Here is a 24993-nt window from a genome sequence, read left to right as displayed (position 1 = left end):
GTGCAAAACTCTGGCTAAGAATACAAGATGCTTGCAACGAATTTAAAAATAATTTTTGAATTTTTGCAAGAATTCAGCGTTCTCTAAGGAAAAGGGCAAATGTATGCATAGAGATTAATAATTTTTATCACATCGAGCATATTTTGTAACTATCTACTTTTGATACTTGTTCCCTTGTGTTAGTTTCGTTCCATCGTAATAAATACTTTGTTTTAAAACCCTTTAAATAAAATTTTGTTTTAGTTTGATTATTAACTTCTTTTCCCAAACTTTTTTTACAAATGTTGTGCTACATTTATTGAAAAAAAAGATAATTTATAAAATTAATTAAGGTACCTACGTTTTAATTTAACTTTTATGATAACAAAAAAAATTTGAAATCGATTTTTCTAGAAAGTGGTGTATCCTACTGACTTAAACTAAGAGTACCTTTTAGTATTAGAATGCCGAAAAATTTAATATTCTAGTATAACGAATGCCTAAAGTTAAAAACAAAAAAGTTATGCATTAAAATAACCGTTGACCTACCCAAAACGGACGTCTATGTCCGGTACTAGAAATGTGCAATAGATAGAATCGATTTATCTCTGAATGATAAATAATAGTAGGTGAATAAGGTTAAATTGTCTTAAAATTATCTGAGGAATCTCCAGTCTTCGTTTGTCAGGAGAGTTTCTGGACACCCTGTATATATATATATATATATATATATATATATATATATATATATATATATATATATATATATATATATATATATATATATTGCACCTCTGTTGCAATACTGTAACAACTCCGAAAAATTGAATTTTGGTTTTTTGGTCTAGAACATCTACAAAAACGTTAATTTATGTGGTGCAAAACTGCCACAAATCAAAATTCAATAAATGTCCACAGTATAATATAAAGTGTCTTTATGACATTTTAAAAATATTAAAATCACAACCTGCAATACATTATGAATTGCGGCAGTATTGCACAATTAGATATCAGTCTAGTCGACTACAATTCCGCCAAATTTTACTTATGGCGGTATTGCATCAGTCGTTTGGATTGTATTCAGTCTCATTTATATTTTGTTAGCGTGCACGTGTACTTTATTTTAGTGTTTTTCGGTGTTTTATAACCCGTTGTTTAGTAAAGAACAGTGATTTTAAAAAAAATGAGTAGATATTCAAGAAGAAGAATAATGTTAAATCTTGTTTTACAAGAAACTGATGAATATACTGCCCTACTAAGAAAAAATTTTGAAAAATTGGGATATTTGCACCATATGAATATTTATGATTTTTATAACATATTTACATATTTTCCGTATTTTACATTTCTAAATATTTTATGAAAGAAAATAGGTTCCCTGTAAACGCCAAAAATGACTATTATGCTTAGTATAAACCTGGTATTTAACGCTTCGTAGTAAAAACCTGGTATATGCTCAGCTGATACGGGTTTTTAACGTAGGATAAAACGATATGCGAGGTTTTTTCTAAGGAATAGAGCTACACCGCTAATAGTTTCCACCACCAAGTGGAACTATCGTTAAAGAAAAAGAAGATTACGATTATCATGATTTCGTCGAGGCCGTTAGAACGTGTAATTTGAATCGTGTGGTGGTGAAAGAAATGGGAGTTTCCGATTTTCTTATTCGGAAAGACTTCATCATCACAGTCAAAATTAAAGAAAAAAGAGTCACGTATTTACCTATCACAAATTGTTAAAGTAATTGTGAAGAACGAGAGCTAGATTTTACACGTTAAGATTGACGATAGCGAGGAGTTGAGAGAGATAGACTTTTTGCAAGCCAGAGTGTTAAAATCTGGGATAAAGGACCCCACACCTGTGACGAATCCCCTTCTGGGATTGCTAAGAAGAGAAAAGCACAAATATTAAAAAACTTAGGTCAAATTATACCGGCGAACCGCCATCAATTTTGGGAAGAATTGTCAACTTCCGATTAATAATAATTTTCATTTTGTATTTTTAAATAAACGTTTTTTGTAAATACTTATGTTTTATTCAACAAATGTTCATAAAAAATATTATTAAAATATTAAAATATATTATATATATTAAAATATAATAAATGTTTTGCCTTTCGAGGCAGTTATATAAATTTTATAATAATTACATAGTTAAAACCAAGCTTAAGACAAATTTGGATAATACGTGGTTTTAGCTAAGTAAACTTGACATAATTCTTTGCTTTGTTAGCCCGTATATCGCATAACTAATGTCCATATGGTAATTTTGCAATTTTTTTTTTTTGAAAAAAAGTTAACTACGATTCTACACACTCTACCCTAAATGATTTTGTGTTATTATTGTACCAAAAGCACAAGGGATTAAACAAAAATCTTTAATCGCGTTTTAACACAAGCCTTAAACTCTTTTTGGCTTCCGAAGGACTTCCCACTAAGACTGTAGATCTACGAAAAATCCTTCTAGAATTTAACGATGTCTATGGAATTGGTCCAACTGGCCAATTGGAAACTGATTTTGCTGCTTTTAGGTCCTTTATCACTTCGGAAAGGATTATTCATCTACAAAAATTAAGGGAAAGTCACCAAAACTACTATTTCGTTGCCTCTTCAAAACGAAACCTTTAAATAATATGACGTGTTCTGTGTGAGTAAAAACCTCAAATTATTTTAGTGATGACAACTTTAGCATGGTTCTAAATAATATTCGTTCTATAAGATATAAAACCGATTAATTATTTGTGTCTCTAGAGGAATTAGGATTTCCCCCGATAGTTGCGGTTACCGAGCACTGGCTTAGTCAACGAGCCTATTTTTTGTAGAAAAATATACCACAATTGCTAGGTATAATCGCGCAAGTTTAGCTCATCATGGCACCCTAATTCTTTCTACAAATAATGATTTCTCTCCTATAACAAAATATGACTTTCTGTTGAATAAATTCCTTTCTGAGTTTTCATTGGTTTATAACAAGAATCTTAATTTATACATTCTTTGCATTTATAGATCACCTGATTCTATCACGGAACTAGTTTTTCAGAACCTGTTAAATGTGTTAGATGACCTGCCAAATAAGTAGAAAGATTATATGCGGGGACTTGAATATTAATTACGCTGTTGCTTGTGCTACGAAATTATCCTAATACTCGAGTACAGAGGATCTATCTAAAACTTATCAAAACGGCTAAAAAAATGTACTATCTGAATCGTCTGGGAAGCTCTAAAAATGTTGCAAGAGAAACTTGGACCATAATAAACAATGTTGGAAATAAAACTAACATCGCTCAAATATTTTTTCTTTAAAACCATGAAAATCTAAATAAATACTTCGTTATTGTGAGTAAAAATATAACATTACCTATTTTGCCACACGATCCTATTATTATTAGTTGTACTTAAAACCTTAAAGGCCCCATACACACTTCAATTTGTTGTCCAACTTGGTTGTGTTGATGGTGAGATTGAACTGTTAGTGGACAGGTTGAGTGACTCAAGAAGAAGTTGAACAACCGAGTTGAAGAAATCAAACCGTCTTTGATTTTAGTGGGCGGAGCTTAATGTTGAGCGAAACAGTTGGAGTGTGTGTGGGAATGTTGGTCAACCTGGGTTTCAACATCAATTCGTTCGTCTCTAGTTTACTTACTCTGTGGTTCGTCTTGTTGTTGTGCACCTGCTTAGTAGATGAAGACTCGTCGTTGTAATTTGTGTCAAGTTTGTACTGTTTATTTTTAGTGTTTATGATAAACTATTGCGATGGTTACCGTACCGAACAATGAAGCATGGGTAAATGTGATTGAGAAATATCGCAGTCTACCGCAGCTGTAGAAAATAAAATCAGATGTATACAAAAATAAAGGCGCGAGAAACAAGGGCTGGGACAAGTTACTAATTTATTTTAAAACAGTTGAACCCGATGCGACACTTGATTCAATGAAGAAACGGTTAACTAACATGCGAACGTGCTACCGACGGGAGCTTAAGAAAAAATTTAAAAGTGAAAAATCTGGAGCAGGGGATGAAGATCTGTACGAGCCTACCTTGTGGTATTTTGACAATTTGGAATTTTTGAGGGATCAAGAATTACAATTACCCGGAATATCGATCTTTTCCAACGATGATGATGAATGCAATGATGACTCTGAGGTGAGCATAACTTACAATATTAATATGTAACTACAATTTGTAATACAATATTTTATGAAATACAAAATTTTAAAAATCATTATATTGCGTTCTGATATAATTGATTACGGGGTATTCTTTTATAGAAAAACACAGAGCTCATGAAGAGAAAGAGAACTGGGAAAAACGATAAGGAAGACTTCTTGAAGAAAGCAGTTGACCATTTGGATGAGTTGAAAACAAAATGGTTGAACGAAAAAGACGAAGCTACAACATATGCAGAATCTTGGGCAGTGTCATATAGAAAGCTCACTGAAGAACAAAAACTTTTCTCAAAAAAAGCGATAGATGAAATTTTGGTGTTAGGTCAATTAAATCGTCTGAGCCTAAATGTGGTGAATTGCTATACACCAACCCCAACGCCATCACTTTCAGTGAGCTCATATTCTCCTCCACGCCAACCATCAAATAATGCAGATGTTGTTAGTTCAGAAGCCACCAGGAATGTGGAAAGTGGCGAGTATTATAGTTTTACACAATTAATGCAAGACTCACAATATCAATAATATTGTTTATTAAATTGAAGCATGAACATTTATAAGTTAAACTCAGTTATTCTTAAAATTTTTATTCTAAACTAATATAAAATAAATATGCATTGCGTTAATTATTATCATTAAAAAAAATTGCCTTGGTCTTCATTATTCCTTTGTGAAATAGCTTGTCCTACCATTTTCCATTGCCATGGAACTGCTCCAGTAGTGTTGAAGTATGTACAAAAATTCTTCCTTATTGTTTTAGCGTTATTTTGCGGATTTCTACTTCGTGTTGGCTCGAGGGGTAATAAGTGTTCCCTTTCCGATCTCTATGAGCCACATTGAACTTCTCCCATCCTTACGTTTTCTATATCAGCACTTCCAAGAAGATAATATGTTGGTCTGTTCTTTTTAATAAGAAGGTTATGCAAATAGCAACACGTTAGTACGACTTTGCTCACTTTCTTTGGCGATAAATTTATCGTCGTCAGCAAGATACGAAATCTGCTCGTTAAAATTCCAAAGCTATTTTCAAAAATGCGCCTCGCACGCGATAGCCGGTAATTAAAAATTTCTTGCTGGTTATTCACTGTGCCGGTGAATGGCTTCATAAAATTTTCAGAAAGAGCAAATGCATCATCACCCAAGAACACAAACGGCATTTCATCATTGCCCCCAAAAGGCAAAGGTTGTGGATCAGGTAAACATATACTGCCCTCTTCATATTTTGAATAAAATTCACTATTTGACAAAACGCCACCATCTGACACTCGTCCATTCGCTCCAACCTCCACCATTATAAATTCATAGTTAGCATTTACTATTGCGAGCATTACGACGCTGTACGTTTTCTTGTAGTTGAAGTAGTACGAACCTGAGGCAGCTGGTTTTCGAATATAAACATGTTTCCCGTCTATAGCCCTTATGCAATGTGGAAAGTTTCACTTACGATCAAAACCATCAGAAATCTTCTTGACTTTCTGGCAACTGGAAAAACAAACAAATTTTTATTATTATTATTTATTTATTATATGTTTTGTTCCATTTCACCTTAATCGCGTTTTGAATTAATTAATATTTAGATACTTTTCACACGAATGAATTTACCTTTACGGAAGTCACTTTCGACCGCTCCCGGTCATCTTCAGTCGAAAGTGACTCCCGTAAAGGTAAATTCATTCAGGTGAAAAGTATCTAAATATTAATTATTTATTATTATAAAAGTGATTCTATAAATATATCTTACCTTAATAATGCCTTTTCTTTTAAGCGCACAAATTATTGCTTCACAGGTTTCCATAACTATTTTCCCAATTGTCTGAGGTGCGATGGCCGTCAGGAACTTCAAACGACTGACCTGTAGCTAGAAACCTTAATGTAGTAGAGAGCCGTTCATTTACTGAGATTGCATCTCTCATTATGGTATATTGTTTAATAATCGCAGGCTTTATCATTTCAAGCAATTCCTGATAAATGATATCATTCATTCTGAGGCAATTGAAGTAATCTTTCGGTGCTGTAACTTTTAATTCTGTTAACAAATTTGTATGTGAAAATTTGGAACGTTTTTGCAGCCACTCTTTTGCCCATATTTTTCTTTTCCTACGTTTCTTCTCACTTTCTATGCACGAAGCAATAATAATTGTACATAATAAAATTTCTTTTTCATCCGACATTGTTGATGCCAGCACTTCTACTAATGTTGTCCAACTGTGTTGGGCAACTAGCTTTCGAGTTGATCAACCAAATTGAGAGACATGGTTGGACAACAAGTTGAAGTGTGGATGGGGGCCTTAAGATATTTCGTAATTCTTAATGAAATTTTTATATTTAATTTTTTTACTTGCGTTTTTAATTTGATATTGGTAAAATAAGTAATAAAGAGATAAGAGAGAACTATGAATTACTGTTATGGTATTTTTGTAACCGGCCTTGGAGTCCGCATATTTAAAAAGCGTTCATATTTCAACTGACGGACATCACGCTAGTCGCAACCGCGACTTATTTTAACTGTCAGTACGTTAAAGTTTGCAAAAATGTGAAAACGTACCATATGTCTTTCTATGTGGAGATAATACCAATTTAAATTTCCAGGTTTGGTTAGTAGGGCGCAAGCCCAACGCCACATGGCGATCCTGCTAAAATAAATAGAAGCTAACGCCACACTTAAATAAGCAAGATGATTAAAATCTCAAACAAATTGAAATACTTTTTGATTTTGTTACTTTTCCTTAAGTATTTTTGTCAGTTACAAATATATTTTTATGCAAGACCTAGTTTTTGGTATTTACCTGCATTTTTATATGATCCCCTACTTCCACCTCGACGTCCACGCGATTTTCTACCTCTAGATACATATCTCAATGTTTGTCCTGGTATATCTGCTGGTTCACTAGATACACTTTCGTGTTCTGAAAGTGAATTTTCTGATTCGGTTTTAGTGTGGACTGTATCATTTACACCTACAATTTTAGAACATACTATATAATGGTTACAAATTCTAAATTTGAATTGATTGTTTATTTTTTATTTTTATTTTATTTATACGCATCAACCACTAAGGTTATTAGCGGTAGGTTTATGATACAAATAAAGAAAATAAGATACATTTATTTAAAAAAGATAGAACTTTATTTCATTTTTTAACCAGTGCTTCTTTCAGGCTGTTGGGTATCTTGAATATCGACTTGGCTGGGGTGTACTCTGCAGATTCTAATATTATATGGCACATTGGTGGTGGTTCTTTGGGGATTATGTAGCCATGCGTAAGTCGTGTATGCCCAAGCCAGAGTCTGCTTATAATTACCTGGTCTTTTCTTTCTGGTAACGTAAACTTGTATTAAAATTTTTGGTATAAATCAACAAAAAACACGTTTTTTTGGAGCTGAAATTTATCGACACTTTTCTATTATAATGAGTCTATCCTGATTGTGTATTTTATTTTAAAGTTATTACTATTAAATAAAACTATATACAAAAACTTAGGAATCTGTGGTATAACCCTAGAAGTTGTGTAGGAAAATAGGTACATAAAGAACAAACCTCATATAACATTTACTATAAAGTAATTCAAGAACTCACGGAGGTAATCACAACATTAAAGAATAGAAAAACAACTGGAGCAGCCCAAATAAATACGGTGTTTCTATAATGTGGGTGTCTCTTGCAACACGTAAGATTGCTACATTAAGCTGGGTATTCACGTTCTGACTTGCGGTCCCACTTAGTAGGACTATTAGTTGGATATTCATCTCCACTCACGCTCCGACTTGCTATCCAAGTAGCGGTCCAGCTTCAGTTCTATTCTCCGTTCACAAATTGTTGAGAGCACGAAATGTGCCTGAAAGTCATAAAACGGTCGTAAAATTTGTATCATCATAAGCGTTCCTGAGGTGTTTATTCGTTAAATAATTCATAACATTCATATCCGAAGGTACTATTCGTTGCAAGATAATTAGGATGGAATTCCCCTATTTTTAATCATATAATGGGTATAAAGATGCCGGCTTTGGCCACGTGCCTCGTCTGTTCAGTTTATATTCGAAACTTAACTTGAAAGAGTGAAGCTAATACGAACGAAAACAATTTTTTGTTTAGTACGTTTTGGATCGCATGTAATTTACGGCTCGTCGGTGTTTCCGCGTCTACGGCAGTAATTAGCGTCTCGAATATTTATTTTGCGAATTATATGCAGTGCGTGAGTGATTTTTTATTCCATATACCTACGAACATATACGTACCTTTCGCTCGTACTCGTTTTGTTGGATTGTTTGTGACGGCTTCATCATCAACATATTAAGTTTTACACCGGTACTGTTGCGTACAGTCAGTAAGTCTGTCTTTTTACCAAAAGAGAAGACTATTGTCCTGAATGTTCACGATGCTCTGGTTTCTCAGAATCCCACAAACACTGTCCGAAACATAGTCGAAAGTTGTGCCAAAATGACTGGCGTAGGAGAGTCAACCATAATATAGGTTCCTATCAGAAAGAAAAAAACACGGTATAGCTAACCCAAACACAAACGAACGTTTAAAGAGAGGGAAAAAGCCTTTTGAAATTGATGAATTTGCCAAAAATGGCATTCGAAGAAAAATTCATGGATTTTTTTTCAAAAAAGAAATACCAAACCTAAAAAAAAATTTACAAAAAATTAGAGACGACCCGGATTTGACTCATATGGGACAAACTAAATTGTGGCAAGTTTTAAAAGAATTGAATTTCCGGTGGGAGAAATCGGACCGAAAATCACTTTTGATTGACCGGGAGGAGATAATATTTTGGAGAAGAAATTATCTAACATCAATACGAAAATTCCGGGCTGAAGGAAGGCCAATCTTCTACCAGGATGAAACGTGGGTAAACTCAGGTCATACTTCAAAAAAAATTGGTCAGATAAAAATATATTAAGCTTCAGGCAAGCCTTTATGGAAGGTTGGTCTACTGGTATCTCCCCACATTCTGGTAAAGGCAGTAGATTAATAATTTCTCACATTGGCAGTGAAAAAGGATTTGTTTAGCATGGTTTGTTGGAATTTCAGTTCAAAAGCACAAAAGACTATCACGAGGAGATGACAGCTAATGTTTTTAAAGAGTATTTTGAGCAGATTATTGGACACATACCACGAAATTTAATTATAGTATTAGATAATGCACGTTATAATTCACGAATGGTAGAAAGACTTCCAACGACTGCGTGGAAGAAACAGGATATTCTTGACCTGCGGAATAAATATCTGCCTTACGAAGATGAAATGGTAAAAGCAGAACTTTTAAAAATTGCCTGGCAACACAAATCTAAGTTCAAGAATAACGTAGTTGACAAAAAGGCGGAAAGGTGAAACGGATTCCGAAGTTGATCCTATTTATTTTGAATTTGAATAGATTTCTATTCGTAATTATATAAGGTAAGTAATAGTAGTTGTAATCGTAAGGTATTAAAGGAGAAAGGCGCAAAATTTCGCCTGTCAAAATGTTCAATGTGTTTTAAATGTATCCATTTATTTTTTAAATCCTGAGACAACTAAAAAGCATTTTTGAAAAATTTAAAAGCAGAATGAAATATTTATGAGAATAAATAAAAAGTTTCTTTTGCATGTAATATTTTCAATTTAAAATTATACTATATTTTCTCTTTTATTTTCACCCCTGTTACATAACATATTAAAATAAACATTGTAGAAGTTTTCAGGGACTTTCTGCCCTCGGTAATAATGTAATTTTTCATTCTGCGTTTAAATTTTTCAAAAATATTTATTGGTTTTCTCCGAATTCGAAAATAATGGATACATTAAAAACACATTGAAAATTTTGCCAGGCGACATTTGGCGCCTTTCCCCTTAATTAAATAAATGTATCTTTTACAAATGGCAAAAAACTTTTTATTCTTGAATTAAATAAAGAAGTTTTATTAAAACAAAAATACAATATACATAAGTACAATTTAAAAAATATATTTATTTAGTTCAAATAAATGTTTCAATCATATACTCTACGGTCGGTCTATATAATGGTCGGTCATCTGTAACCATTCAAAATACCTTCGTAATCGGATTATAAGGTATTGTTTTCCCCTTTGATACAAGGTGGGTTAGTCGAAAACATCTTAAACCGTCAGTTTCAGGTTGGATTTTACTATTATACCGTATTACCTATCCTCTCTGTATTTCAGTTATCTAATTAGGGTTAAACTTGTAGTGGGCTATCGACAAATTGTGAACCGATTATAGTTTGTTTTCACAACGGTGTACATCGCTTAACCAAAAAATGTATCGAGTAAACACTACGCAAAATATAATTAGGAGTAGGAAAATGGCAGCATTGTGCTTGTTATCCTTACCATTTGAAAAAAAGAAGAAAAAGTGTTGCATGAAGAAATTATTTGTTGATCGTGTGAACTATTGTACCACTTTTTCGCTGTTACTGGAAAAAGTTGGTCTACTCATTTCAAAAAAAGAAACCGTTATGCGTAAATGTGTCAGTACTGAACAACGCCTTGTAGCAACTTTACGCTTTTTGGCCACTGGAAGGTCATTTGAGGATCTGAAGTTCAGCCGTAAATTATTTACACAACTATTGAGAAAGGTGATACTAGAAACTTGCAGGGCTATAATAATTTTTCGTGCAATTGAAAGTTATTTTCTATTATTTATTTGCAAACTAGGGATCTCTGCTCAGCGATGTCGGACAGACAGCACCAATTGAGATTTTGTTTGGAGCTGTTGTTGTAAGCAAATTGTATATAGGGAGGAAATATCAGTAACAAAGTGATCTTGTGGTAAATTTTCTATTTTAATTGCGAATAAGCCACAATATGAGTTAGAAATTAAATGTATGTGACGTTTGGACTTCCTCTTCGGAAATCGTTATCAAAATATTCTGAAGTTGAAGTCGAAACGTCAAAAAAATGTATTCTCTAACTAATATTCAGGCTTATGTCCAATTCAATTAGTAAATTTTCATAAGATACCACAAGAAAATAACTTCAGAGCAATACAAAGAAACAGTTACTTCTAATTTTAGTACATCTATGATTTAATCTTCATTGTTTGTTAATAATTCTTGTGTAGGAAAACCGAAGTATTGGAAATTGTACCTGTGGGGAGTATCTGAAATAGATCTATACAAAGGAAAATGAGTTGCTGTAACAAAAAGTAGATGATGATGAAGAATCGTGTATTTTAATAGGGGCAATTTTGGTGAAAGTGAGAGTTTACTTTTATTAAAAAATATTTGCGAACTAGGGATCTTTGCGTAAAGTAATTCATAGAAATCTCATACGTAACAGGCGCCGAAGGTCAACTGACCTGTGAAATTTTCGATCCGACCTGTGATCCGACTTTCAAATTCACCATTCACGCTCCCACTTCGTCGCCAGTCGGAAGTCGGACCTTCAAGTCCTCCCTCTAGATGTTCCGACTCGTACCACTAGTTATCCGTAAGGTTAGTAACAATTTTTCAAAACTAGAAACGAATTTGAAAATCTTGCAAACGCGACACACACGTGATGCTCAGTAAAATTCTCGAAAATTAATTAGTAGAAGTAAATAACTAGTGAAATTAAATTTAAATCAAAATTGAATCAAAAAGTTTTGTCCGGGCAAAGCCGAGAAATTATAACGGATGTTATGCATTTTATGCAACAGGAAGCAACGGAGAATGTACTTAATTTTTGTAATATCCTAAAATAAGGTTACAACTCTACGACGAATACACAAAAAATATGTAACTGAATACAACTAAAATAGATCGCATACATTTTTGAGTAAAACCATAAGGAATATAGGGTTTCGTTGAAGAAAAATAAAAGATAATAGAAAACCTTTATTAGAAATCCAGAAACCCAACAATTAAGAAAAAATTTTCTTCGGTATAATTAAAAATACAGAGAGAAGAACTGACTCGAAATATACATTGACGATACCTACATTCATTCTTCCCATACTTACCAGAAAAGATAGAACTATAACTCTAATGAAAGATTACGTGATCTGATTCCAAAAGGTATGACACTGATAATAGTGAACAGTCCAGTCGTCAGAGAGTTGATCCCTAAAAATTATACGAACAAGCTGAATTTTGCCGAGAATATTAATTTTATGACCCCAAAAAAGATGCAAAAAAGTTTACCACTTTTAACCCAGGGCTTCCCTCTAAAACCACCCTCGTAGGGGCTAAAAACGCAAAAAAATCGATTTACCATGAATCTGTACGCCGTAGACACAATTCTTTTAAATAAAAAATGCAGCTAAGATAATTTTAATGGAGAAAAAAATCGAGTGATGTACCATCTCCTAGTACTGGCACTAGTAAATTTTGAGTTTCCTTAAACACAAGTTGCTTTAGCTTACCCGTATTACTCCATTGTTTAATATTAGAACTTGGTACTTCTTAATTAGTAATATTATTGGAAATATTGCTATTTTCCTCGTCAGTCTCGGAGCTTGACTACTGTCGTCATTTTCCAAGTACCATAATAATTCTTATTTACCTATGGAATGCGGCTATAAACCAACGCCAATGAAATAATAAAGTGTAGGTACTGTCATCTGTCAAGAGATACCATTCACTCCGATTCCGATCGGAGTGGCCGGCGTCATCCAAGCTGGCCGATGCACTCCGATCGGAGTGATCGGCAATAAACCTGTTAAGTGCTCTTTTCTTCAGCATTTTTCTTTTTAATAACGAGTTATAAAAAATTTTAAACCTTTACACGTGTGTCTTGTGCTTCCACTCCTTTCTCAATCTGACAGTATGTTCCTAAATATTATATACAGTCTCTTCATTTAAATTGTTTTCAGTAGTTTTTGTTAATTCTTATTTTTACTAACTTTAGACCTTAAATCTACAAGCTAAAGAAACTAAATACACCGCAGTTATTGGTAGTTATTTGCATGATGCTGTTGAATCTGGTTATACATAGAAATAAATAATACGATGGATCACATTCGAGTTTTTATTATTAGTAAAATATTAGTAAAAATTAAATAATCATTGCTTAGTAAATCGAATCTTTCTAAATATAAAAAGAAATATTATGCTATCTAAAAAATAAAAAGTTTTTGGGATTCTTAAATTAGATGAATAAAATATCAATTAAAAATAAATTGAAATATTTTGGATTTTGGGATTTCTGCGTAAGTATTTCTGATATATTTAGTTTAGTTTTAGTTTTATATTTAGTTTCTGATATTCACCTGGTTCTTTATTTTCTCTACTGTATGATCTGCTTCTAAAACCATTTGGACTTCTTATTTGACCTCGAAGTCTAAGCCGACCTCTACCGCGAGGTGGATATCTCCTTGTTCGTCCCCTTCGGCCTGGATTTGCTGGTTCGCCTTGAGATAAACTTTCGTTGTCTGAAAATGAATTTTCCGGTTCCATTTCTGTGTGGGATATATTTCTACGCCTAAAATTCTAGAACATAGTAGATATTTGTTACAAATTATAAATTTGTCAAAATAACTGTCAAACTTAATGTGAATATTGGGATTCTTAGCGAAAAATATTAAATTTTTTCGGTTTTCTGAAAATAATTGTAATTGTGCTAACGAATCATTAATCTTCTCGAAATTTGGTATATTTAAATTGATTATTGGTAAATAAATAATTTTTTATTTATCCAGTCAATGCAAAATAAAAATAAGCTCTAAGTGAAGAGAAAATGTTTCCAACAGGGAACGGACCAGGATCAAATGATTTTCAGTACCCTACAGTGCAGTTTCCAACTGTAATGCAGAACGAGCCTACAAATCTAATTCATCCGTATTACCAAGTAAGTCAAATAAATACTCAAGATCCACCATTGTGCTCAAATCAACCAACAGTCAACCAAATGATAGATTTTGATAATTATCAACAACAATATCACGTACAGCCAGTAGTTGCCCAGCTAACCCACTTTTCTCATTCTACATCAAACTCTTAAGCTAACTTAAACTTAAAAAGCAATCCAGAAACACAGAATAAATATGATTCGATGTCAGATGAAGAACATGAAGACTCTCAAAATAATAAACACTCATGACAAAAAATAAGATCAAAAAGAAAAAGGCTTAAACGTCAAGATTCAAGAGAAGAAAAAACTCCAATTTCACTCTCAAATAGGTTTCAGCCACTTCCACAGGAAAACTCCGTAAATGATACGAATAAAAATCCACTAAAACCCCCTCCAATTTTTATATATGGCGTAAATGTCTATAGTAAAATGATAGATAATTTAGCTCAAGCAGTAGAAGTAGAAACTTACTTCACTTAAGCCTTAACAAACAACACAATAAATATGTTACCAAAGACACCTGAATCCTACAGAAAACCAATACATCACGTACGAGAGGAAAATATCGTCCACCATACATACCAAGGAAGAAAAACATACAGAGCAGTTATTCGAGATCTACATCACTCTTTTCCGATAGATGAAATTCAAAAGCGGAAATCCAAAAAATGGTTATAAGGTAGGAAACGTTACAAATGTCAGACACAGATTGAGCCATAAACCATTACCATTATTTTTTGTGGACCTCGTGCCTCAAACGAACAACAAAGAAATATTTGAACTACAGTATATACAACATTGTAAAATAAGGGTTGAACTACCGAGAATTAAAAGAAATATACCACAATGTACACGATGTCAAAAATATGGTCACACTAAAACGTACTGTGCAAAACCATATAATTGCGTAAAATGCGCTGGACCACACAACACAAAGAATTGCAAAAAACCAAAAACCACGCCAGCAACTTGCACTAACTCCAATGGAGACCATCCTTCTAGTTAGAGAGGATGTTCTGTTTATCGTGAATTACTAAATGTTAGATACCATGACAAATCAAAACAAATCACCACTCAAAATCATGTCAACAATCTCAATGTAAATATACCTACTACCCAACATCATGCTCATAATTTCAACAGAATCAGTTATAGAGATGCTACCATTGAAAAGATAAATGCGGATAACAAAAATAACAACAATGAATTAGCAGATAAATTATCAAATTTCTTAAACGAATTTAAAAGTATGTTCTCTCACCTATTAAACCAAAATAGCATGATTTTAATCATGTTAACTAGAGTCATTAACAAAATAACAAAATAGCTTTCAAGTCACTACGAATTGCGTCGTGGAATGCTAATGGCATTTCAAACCATATATTAGAGATATCACTGTTTTTAAAAATGTATAATATAGATATTCTATTAATATCTTAAAGCCATGCCACACAAAGAACAGGTATTAAGATACCTTACTATACTGTGTATTATGCAAACCATCCAGACGGAGGAGCACATGCAGGTTCTGCCGTTATTATTAAATAAAAAATTAAACACTATGTAGTCCAACCTTATACTACCGAAAAAATTCAAGCAGCAATCATTAAAATCAAAACACACACCTCCCTCGGTGTATCATCAGTCTACAGCCCACCTAGATATCCAATTTCAAGCGAAGAGTATCATGATTTCATACAAACTCTTGGATCCAAATTCATAGTAGCAGGAAACTGGAATGCCAAACACACCACATGGGGTTCCAGATTAATCATGCCTAAAGGTCGAGCATTAATGAATATCATCCAACAAAATAACTTGATATTTATCTACGGGAGAAACCACATATTGGCCTACAGATGTCAACAAAATTCCAGATTTGGTAGATTTTTCTGTAACAAAAGGGATATCTGACATCCATAGTACAATAGAGTCAAACTATGAAGAACACTAACACATAATATGGAGAACACCACCACCCAAACTCACAACTAAAGAAACAAACTGGGATGTTTTTCAAAATTATGTAAATACAAAAATTAGACTAGATATTAGAATTAAAGAAAACGAAGATGTAGAGAAAGCAGTAGACTATTTAACAACAGTTTTACAAACATCAGGATGGGAAGCAACACCACAGTGCCAAAGAAGTGCACAAGAAAATCATAATATCCCCTTCATGTAAGAGAAGTGGTGGCAGAAAAAAGAAGAGCTCATCGCATATGGCAACAAACGAGAAATCCACTAAATAAAACGTACCTTAATAGGATAAGTCATAGACTAAATAGAGCATTACATGAAGAAAAAAACGACTTTTACCAGTTTTATATTTCGAACCTCTCACATGAAGACCACTTTATACGGAAAGCTACAAAAAAGTTTAAACGACCGACAATAACAAATTCACCTTTAAGAAAAACAAATATGACCTGGGCCGCCCAAACGCAGAAAAAATAACAGTATTCGCAGAGCATCTTGCAACTGTATTCGCAGCACCAGATACTAATAACGATGAAGATGATAATATAAGAATATACCTCAAAACTCCATGTTAACTATCTCTTCTTCTGACAACATTTACTCCGACAGAGGTTCGACAACAAATAAAAATTCCAAATCCTAAGAAAGCTGCTGGCGCTGATTTGATAACAGGGGAATTACTTCAGAGGCTACCGAGAAAAGCAGTGGCGCTATTAACAATAATTACGTTTTCGATACTTTCCAATACAATGGAATTTTGCAACTCAAGCAAATTAATATCGCCCTATAAGCCTACTCCAAATAACGTCAAAAGTATTAGAAAGGCTACTATTACATAAAATCGAGCAAGTTGTTCTCATAAACGAAATTATACCACAACACTAATTCGGATTTAGACGTGAACACTCAACCATCCAACAATGCCACAGAATAGTAAATATAATTAAAACAACTCTCGAAGAGAAAAAGTTTTGCGCTGGAGTGTTTCTCGATTTACAACAGGCCTTTGATAGAGTTTGGCATGAAGGTCTCCTCTACAAACTGAAATTACACCTAACAGACCAACTATACTTTATACTAAAATCATATCTTACTGACCGTTACTTCCAAGTTAAAATTTAAGACAGCTACTCACATTACCACATCATACAATCTGACGTACCTCAGGGTAGCGTTTTGGTCCCATTTCTGTATCTGATATTTACAGCAGACGTTCTAATCAGCAATAATACCTTCTTAGCTACATTTGCCGATGACACAGGAATCTTGGCAGTGGAAATAGACCCTAATGTAGCATCACAAAAAGTACAAAATTATTTAGATCAATTACAAAAACTGGCTTAAGCAATGGAAGATCAGTGTTAATGCTAGCAAATCAGTACAAATTACTTTTACAACAAGAAAATCCACATGTCCACAAGTTTATATTAATAGTACTCCCATTTCTATAAAACCAGTTGTCAAATACTTGGGATTGCACCTGGATGAAAAACTTATATGGATAACGCACATTAAAACTAAACGGAAATAACTAGATCTTAAACTATAAATATGAACTTGCTATTTAACAAAAGGTCTCAGTTATCTCTTGAAAATAAACTGCTTCTGTACAAAGCTATACTTATACCAGTTTGGGCATATGGAATAGAACTATGGGGCTGTAGTAAACCTTCAAATATGAAGATACTTCAAACATTCCAATCCAAAATACTCCGTATGATAAGTAAAGCTCCATGGTACGTGTCTAACCAAACACTTCACAATGATCTGGACATCCCATTACTTAAAGACATAATCAAGAATCACTCAATAAAATATAAAAATCGCACCACTGATCACAACAATGAACTGATAAAGAATTTATTCAACTAACCATTTGCCGAAAGGAGATTGAAGAGAGTATGACCATAAGACCTACCGCAATAATACTTAGATAATCGTCACTGGACGGTACCTAACTCACGTTAATTTACTTACAGACTATTTACTTATTACTCTGTGTATAGAGTAGATTGTAAACATGCAGTGTAACAATAAAAAAAATTATAAATTTGAATTGATTGTTTGAACATGATCTTTTAAAATTATAACTAACAAAAAAACATATGCAACAAAATTATAATCTGTGAAATAATCCTAGCAATACTGTAGACGAGTTCTTAGACTCATATAGTGTAAGGTAATAACAGCATTAAATAATAGAAAAGCGATTGGAGCAGACCAAATAAATATGGAACTCGTAAACAATGTGGGTTTCCTGCTACATGTAAGCATGCAATAAATAAAATAATGCTAGAATCTCAATTACCCGCTACATGTCAAAAGGCACGTATGTAATTGTGTAAAAAAACGTGATTAATCAATCAATCAATCAATATTCTTTATTTCATCTGACTTTTACAAGTATTGAAATGCGACAAATACAATATATGCTCAGTAAAAAACTATAAGTACATAAAAACAGTTAACATAAGAACATATAAAATATACACAAAAACATACAAATTGTTAAAAAGATGCCTGCAAGAATTCCTCTATCGAATAGAAAGTGTTTACCAGAAGTAAATCCTTAACTGTTCTCTTAAATACATAAATATTTGACTCTTTAACATAATTAGGTAATTTATTATACAAACAAACGCATGTTGGGTAAGGACCCTTGCCTACAACGGTCAAGTGACGAACAGGGGTCACCAAATCATTTCTGTAACGAAAATTGTAACCACTCATTAAGGAAACATCATTTCTGCAAATAAAATTGCATCTATGTGACTTTACATAAACAACCCAACTGAAAATATACAGCGAAATTACAGTTAAAATATTTAATTGTTTAAAAACTGGTCTACAGGAATCTAAGCGCCTTCTAAACGTCATGGTACGAATAATTTTTTTTGAAGAACAAGCACCGCATTAATTCGCGAGCAATTTCGCCAACAAACTAAGCAATATTGCAGAATTGACTGTATATGAGCAAAATAGTAAAGTTTTAAGATATCTAGGGAGACAAAATTCCTAAGTTGCCATAGAACATAAAAGTGCACAGACAAACTTCCCACTACATAATCAACGTGAGAGCTCCAAGACAAATTAGAATCCAGGTAAACACCTAATAACTTAGTGGAGTGGCTATTTATCACTGAGCCATTGTCAAGTTTTACTGATGGACTCATCTGCATAGTAGAAGGTGAAAAGGTTACCATATTGGTCTTTAATCCATTTAAGATTAGGGCATTATTTAAACAGTAATGAGTCATACTTTTTACAAGACAGTTTGCTTTTTGTACTACATGAAAAAAATTATTGAAATTTAGTGCAACTGTGGTATCGTCTGCAAATTGAGTGACATAACAGCCTGATTGCTGTTCCACGTTTTCTACTCGAACACTTGCATCAGAAAAATTATATAATGGATTCCGAACCAAACATGTTAAGCTATCGTTTATCACTTGATTTCCATTCACGAAAATCAAAAATAAAAGAGGGCCAATGATACTTCCCTGTGTAACTCGGAGGAGAGGACACTTTCTTCTGAAGAAAATATTATATTCCCAATTACATTGACCTTAATTTTTTGAAACTTTTTCGATAAAAAGGTGTGGATCCACTTTAACGCAGTTCCTCTAACACCACTATGATAAAGTATTTCCAGCAGTATTGGATAATTTACAGTTTCAAAAGCTCGTGCTAAGTCAAAAAACAAACAGATAACTTTATTACCTTTATCAAAGTTCGACAAAATATGATTGCACAGCGCTAGTAGTGCATCTTGCACACTTATACATTCACGGAAACCAAAGTGAGACTTTTCTATAATGTTGTTTTTGTTAATACACGAGAGGAGACGTGTATGAAATGCCTTCTCATATATTTTTGAAAACACAGATAAAAGTGATAGGCCTCGATAGTTATCAAATTTTGATTTGTCGCCTTTTTTATGTATTGCCACAACTAAAGCAGTATTTAGAATTTGAGGAAAAATCCCTTCCTAAAATGAAAGGTTTACTAGAAATTGTAATTTACAGAAGCTATTACAGGAGATGGCAACACGGTTTTTGAACAGGAAGTCCAAGTAATGGCAATGTTTTTGGTATAAAATAAATTATCGAAAAACAATGAGAATTTATACTTAAAACATTAAGACACTACCTCTACAAGGTAAAGATGGAACAGGCCCAACAAGGTCTAGAGTATGCTTCTTGTCAAACAGGATATTTAGTATCTGAAATAATTTTGTATAACACACCATATCTGCAATTACAGTTATCATAATCACGTAGCGCTACAACCCTGGGGGGTCTTGACTGACTATACAATTTTTTTTAAATTTTTTCGGTCTTCCATCAACCTAGGGTCAAATGAAATGTTCATTTTCCTGAGATCTGCTTGGATGTTATCTCTCCATCGCATTCTGGGACGTCCGAGTGCTCTTTTGCCTGTGGGAATCTCTTACCATACCAGTTTTACAAGTCTTTCGTTATGCAGTCTGTGCACGTGGCCTGCCCATCTTAGTCGCTGTGATTTAATTTCTTGCACAATATCGGCGTCATTCTAGAGTGCTTTTAATTTGATATTGGTCCTGATCTTATACTGGTTTGTGGTGATGTCATGGTGAGGTCCGAAGTATTTTTCGTTCAAAACGTCTGAGCTTTTCTTCGTTTGCTTTGGTCATGGTCCACGTTTCGCATCCGTATGTTATTACAAGTATACCGATAGATTTACAGATTTTGATCTTTGAACTTCTTGTAAGATTTTTTGATTTTATGAGCTTATACTTATCTCCATCGCTTTCTAAACTCTCACCATCGCTCTCGTTATCTGAATCAGAAGACTCTTTATCATTTAGTTCTATCTCCGACTCAGTGTTATAATCGTTGTCTTCCGTAATTTCTTCCTCTTCTTTTGACGAACTAGCATCCTCTTCTCCCCTAACTTCTTTCTCAGGTTCTTCTTCGAACAATGCTTCAAACAATTTTTATAAAATAAAAAGAAAAAATGTTTAATATTTTTTATTCTACAAAAATAAATATAGTTTTGTTAACAAAGTATCTGGAAGCTAATAGCAGTAAAATAATTTGCAAAATTCACAAATATTGCTTCAATTAAACTCAATTTGATTTTCATCGTCTACAGTTTCTTCGTCTTCATTTGTAACAATTCCTCCACTAATAGCTTCTTGTAAAGCAAGCTTGTAAGGCATGGGTGCATAGTCAAAAAGATCTTGTCCTTTTTCTTTTCTTCTGTAAGCTTGAGAGCACCCTGGTATTTGAGAGAAAGTTCTATACTATCTAAGTTAAAATTTATTACATCGTGAAGTTTCTTTCGTCATAGAGATTGCACATAGCATTTTGAGCTCAAATCACCTTCTTCTCACCAAAACTCATGGAATTAAGCAGAAATTCTTACCAGTTTTCCAAAATTCGCCCCGCCGCGAAGTGACATCATCCTCAAAATTCATTTTCCATCATTCTCCAATCATTCCGCATCAGCGGAAAAATTGTTGTTTATTTTCTGCGTAAATATCTAGGCAGAATCAATATTAAACGAGAAAGCAATTTGTTTATTATAAACAGACTCTAAAATCTTTACATTACCAATTTCACAGACGCAAAAAGATTAAAAATCATTTTCGGTGTTTTATAATATACTGTGTCAGATGAAAATTCTACAGCTCGCCATGCAAGGTTAAATGTCATCCCGACTGGACTAATACTTTAAGTTCTTAGTGGAACTACTGCTGCAGTGGCAAATAAAAGGAACGAAGGTTGATTCTTTTATGTGCTGTTCCAAAAAACTGATAGAATTATACCATTTATTATTAGTAATTTTGTTACAATATAATAAACTTCTTCTTAGGGTGCCTGTCTGTTCCGAACGTTGGCGATCATTCTGGCTATGATGACTTTGTTGGTTGCTATACGGAATAGCTGTGTTAAGGTCTTTTTATATCATGCTCTCAGGTAAGCAAGCCAGGATATTCTTCTTTCTGCCTTAATTTCTCATTGTACGTCCCAAGAACTGCAGCTTACTGCCCTTCACGATGTTGACCAAATCCGTTTATCCTTCCTAGAACTTCTTCTTTGGTGACTTTGTCTTTTCACGGTATTTTCAGGATCCTTTGTATAACCATAGCTCAAATGCCTGAAGTTTTGATAGAGTTTCCGCCTTCAATGTTAACGTTTCTACTCCGTAGCACCCAGAAGCACTGAGTACACATAACATTTAAGGAGCCTTATTTTTGTTTCTATGGTGAGGTCATTCAAATATAGAGCTCATAGTCAAGAATGCACTTTTTGCCTTTCCGATGCGACATTCAATCTCTTGGTTATTGTCCCACGACTCATTGATTGTAGTTCCCAAGTAGTTGTATTATGAGACACGTTCAATTCTCATTTGTTTCACATACAGATTTGCTCCAGTTATGTTTTCCTTGCTGATCATCATCAGCTTGGTTTTGCTGGTGTTTATATTCAGTCCATATTTTCGACTTGTTTCCGTTATTTTGTTTATTCACTTTTGCACTCCCATAATAAACAATTAATACAAATTTATAAAAAAAATTATTAAGTATATTTTTAGTTGTTGATCCTACTAGACAAAATTAAGTTGAATAAAAAAAATGATATAATAGCGGAATCATAAACACTTTTATTGTATCAGTTATCAGAAATAGTTTTTATTATAATCTAGATATAGGTTTATACACCGACCCTTGAGATAATGGTAAAGTACATATTATTGTGACGTAGAGTTGATGTTTATTAAAATATATACCATAGTTAAAAATAAAATTCATTTAGTTATAATATAAAACAAAACATTTTAAGACGAATTAATTATTCAGACGATTGATATAAGAGTTAAAAAAATTAGATAAGGGAGATTTGAAGAAAACATAGTAAATGCAAATTTTATAACAAATATTAAAATAAAATTAAAGCCTTATCGCAATAATGCCCTTTTCAAAAATGTAAGAACGCGACTAATTGGAAAAATTAAAACATCAGAGAATAATTAGTTAAAGAGCTAGTAATTAAAGAACTATATAAATATCATCATCGTCATCTTTGGCTAGACAATCAATCCTGTTGTAGATGCTGGCCTGCCCTGCCTGAAAGATTCGTCACTATTCTGTTCGGTTTCTTTAATATCTTTGTGACAGTTGGAAGTTGTTGTATTTAAAGTAGGTTTGAACTCAATCTGACCAACTAATTCGCGGTCAATTTCTGTTTCTTCTTCTCTCTTCTTTCTACAGGTATATTATGTTGGCATGATCGGCATCTTAGTCGCTGTTTTAACGAATTTAACGACATTTGATCCATTAAAAAGTTGCTACAATTTAAAGTTATACCTTTTGCTTTATTGCCCTTGGTCGTTTATAGCTCCAAAGAAGAAGTGGCATGTAATAAATTAAATATTATCCTTTAATAACGCGACTTCTTCTTCTTCTTCTTAGCCTTCTGTCGTTTATGTTTGGACATAGGCCTCTCCCAACTACTTCCATCGGTCTCTATCCTGAGCAACATATTTCCAATTTGTTCCGGCTATTCTTTTAATGTCATCAACCCATGTCATCTGTGGTCTTCCTCTTGGTCGTTTACTTTCTAAGTCGTGGGACAATAACCAAGAGATTGAATGTCGCATCGGAAAGGCAAAAAGTGCAGTCTTAACTATGAGCTCTTTATTCAAGAGTCATGACCTCACCATGGAAACAAACATAAGGCTCCTTAAATGTTATGTGTACTCAGTGCTTCTGTACGGAGTAGAAACGTGAACATTGAAGGCGGAAACTCTATCAAAACTTCAAGCTTTTGAGCTATGGTTATACAAAGGATCCTGAAAATACCGAGGATAGACAACGTCACCAATGAAGAAGTACTACGAAGGATGAACACAACCGCGGATTTGGTCAACATCGTAAAGGGCCATAAGCTGCAGTTCTTGGGACGTATAATGAGAAATTAAGGCAGAAAAAAGAATATCTTGGCTTGCTAACCTGAGAGCATTATATAGAAAGACCTTAACACAGCTATTCCGTATAGCAACCAACAAAGTCATCATAGCCACAATTATCGCCAACGTTCGGACATATTTTAACAAGATTACTAAGAATAAATGGTATAATTCTAGCAGTTTTTTGGAACAGCACATAAAAGAATCAACCTTCGTTCATTTCATTTGCCACTGCAGCAGTAGTTCCACTAAGAGCTTAAAGTATTATTCCAGTCGAGATGACATTTAACCTTGCATGGCGAGCTGTAGCATTTTCGTCTCACATTGTATATTATAAAACACCGAAAATGATTTTAAATCTTTTTGCGTCTGTGAGATTGGTAATGTAAAGATTTTGGAGTCTGTTTATAATAAACAGATTGCTTTCTCGTTTAATATTGATTGTGCCTAGATATTTACGCAGAAAATAAACAACAATTTTCCGCTGATGCGGAATTATTGGAGAATGACGGAGAATGCTTTTTGAGCATGACGTCACTTCGCGACGGGGCGAATTTTGGAAAACTGGTAAGAATTTCTGCTTAATTCCATGAGTTTTGGTGAGCAGAAGGTGATTTGAGCTCAAAATGCTATGTGCAATCTTTGTAATATGAGTTGACATGATTTAATCATCGTTTATTGGGAGCTGTATCCTGTATTTAGTAACAGCGTCCTGAGGGCCAAGTAAGCCAACATGGTTTTAAGTGGAAAATAACCTGAAGCCCAGTTATGGTATTGGATTTGATTTCTTCCAGGTTTTGCTCAGCCTCAATTTTGTGTCTCCTATGGGTCGGATCTAGATTGTTTTGAAGTTAGTGGGACAGTGTTTTTGTATTTAAATCTAAGGTAACAATCTTTTTTTAATAATTTGAAAAGAAATAATTAGCTAGTGGAGCAAGTAATTTTATTAAATTTTTCTAAATAAACATTTATTCCTAATACAATAAGACTTGTTTTCATTTTAATTTAAAAAGTTTATAAATAAACATAAGTTTTATGTATCAGCTAATTGTCATATTTTAGTTTACTTTTTGATAATTAATTAATAATTGAGAAAAGTAAAATAGTTTCATTTCGACATATGGCAGTTAGTACATCTTTTCTGTCATT

General features: G+C 33.4%; 2 protein-coding genes across 6 annotated transcripts in view; one reads left to right on the top strand and one right to left on the bottom strand.

Annotated features, from left to right (window-relative positions):
• LOC140447526 (orexin/Hypocretin receptor type 1-like) overlaps positions 1-24993 on the top strand; it is a 1044614-nt gene that overhangs the window by 614595 nt on the left and 405026 nt on the right. The window lies entirely within an intron of this gene.
• The window catches only part of LOC140447525 (uncharacterized), a 61824-nt gene that overhangs the window by 35696 nt on the left and 1135 nt on the right, over positions 1-24993 (bottom strand). For 2 of the 5 annotated variants that reach the window (XM_072540225.1, XM_072540222.1), the window contains exons 2-3: positions 13331-13550; positions 6928-7098 (exon numbers count right to left, since the gene is read on the bottom strand). In XM_072540225.1, the coding sequence (XP_072396326.1) occupies positions 6928-7098; positions 13331-13517 (358 nt within the window). In that variant the 5' untranslated portion in view covers positions 13518-13550. The remainder of the gene's footprint in view (positions 1-6927; positions 7099-13330; positions 13551-24993) is intronic. The other 3 variants (XM_072540226.1, XM_072540224.1, XM_072540223.1) reach the window with 2 other exon arrangements.

This window comes from Diabrotica undecimpunctata, chromosome 8 (assembly GCF_040954645.1).
Source record: "Diabrotica undecimpunctata isolate CICGRU chromosome 8, icDiaUnde3, whole genome shotgun sequence".
NCBI lineage: Eukaryota > Metazoa > Arthropoda > Insecta > Coleoptera > Chrysomelidae > Diabrotica > Diabrotica undecimpunctata.
This window is presented reverse-complemented; position numbering and strand designations above follow the sequence as displayed.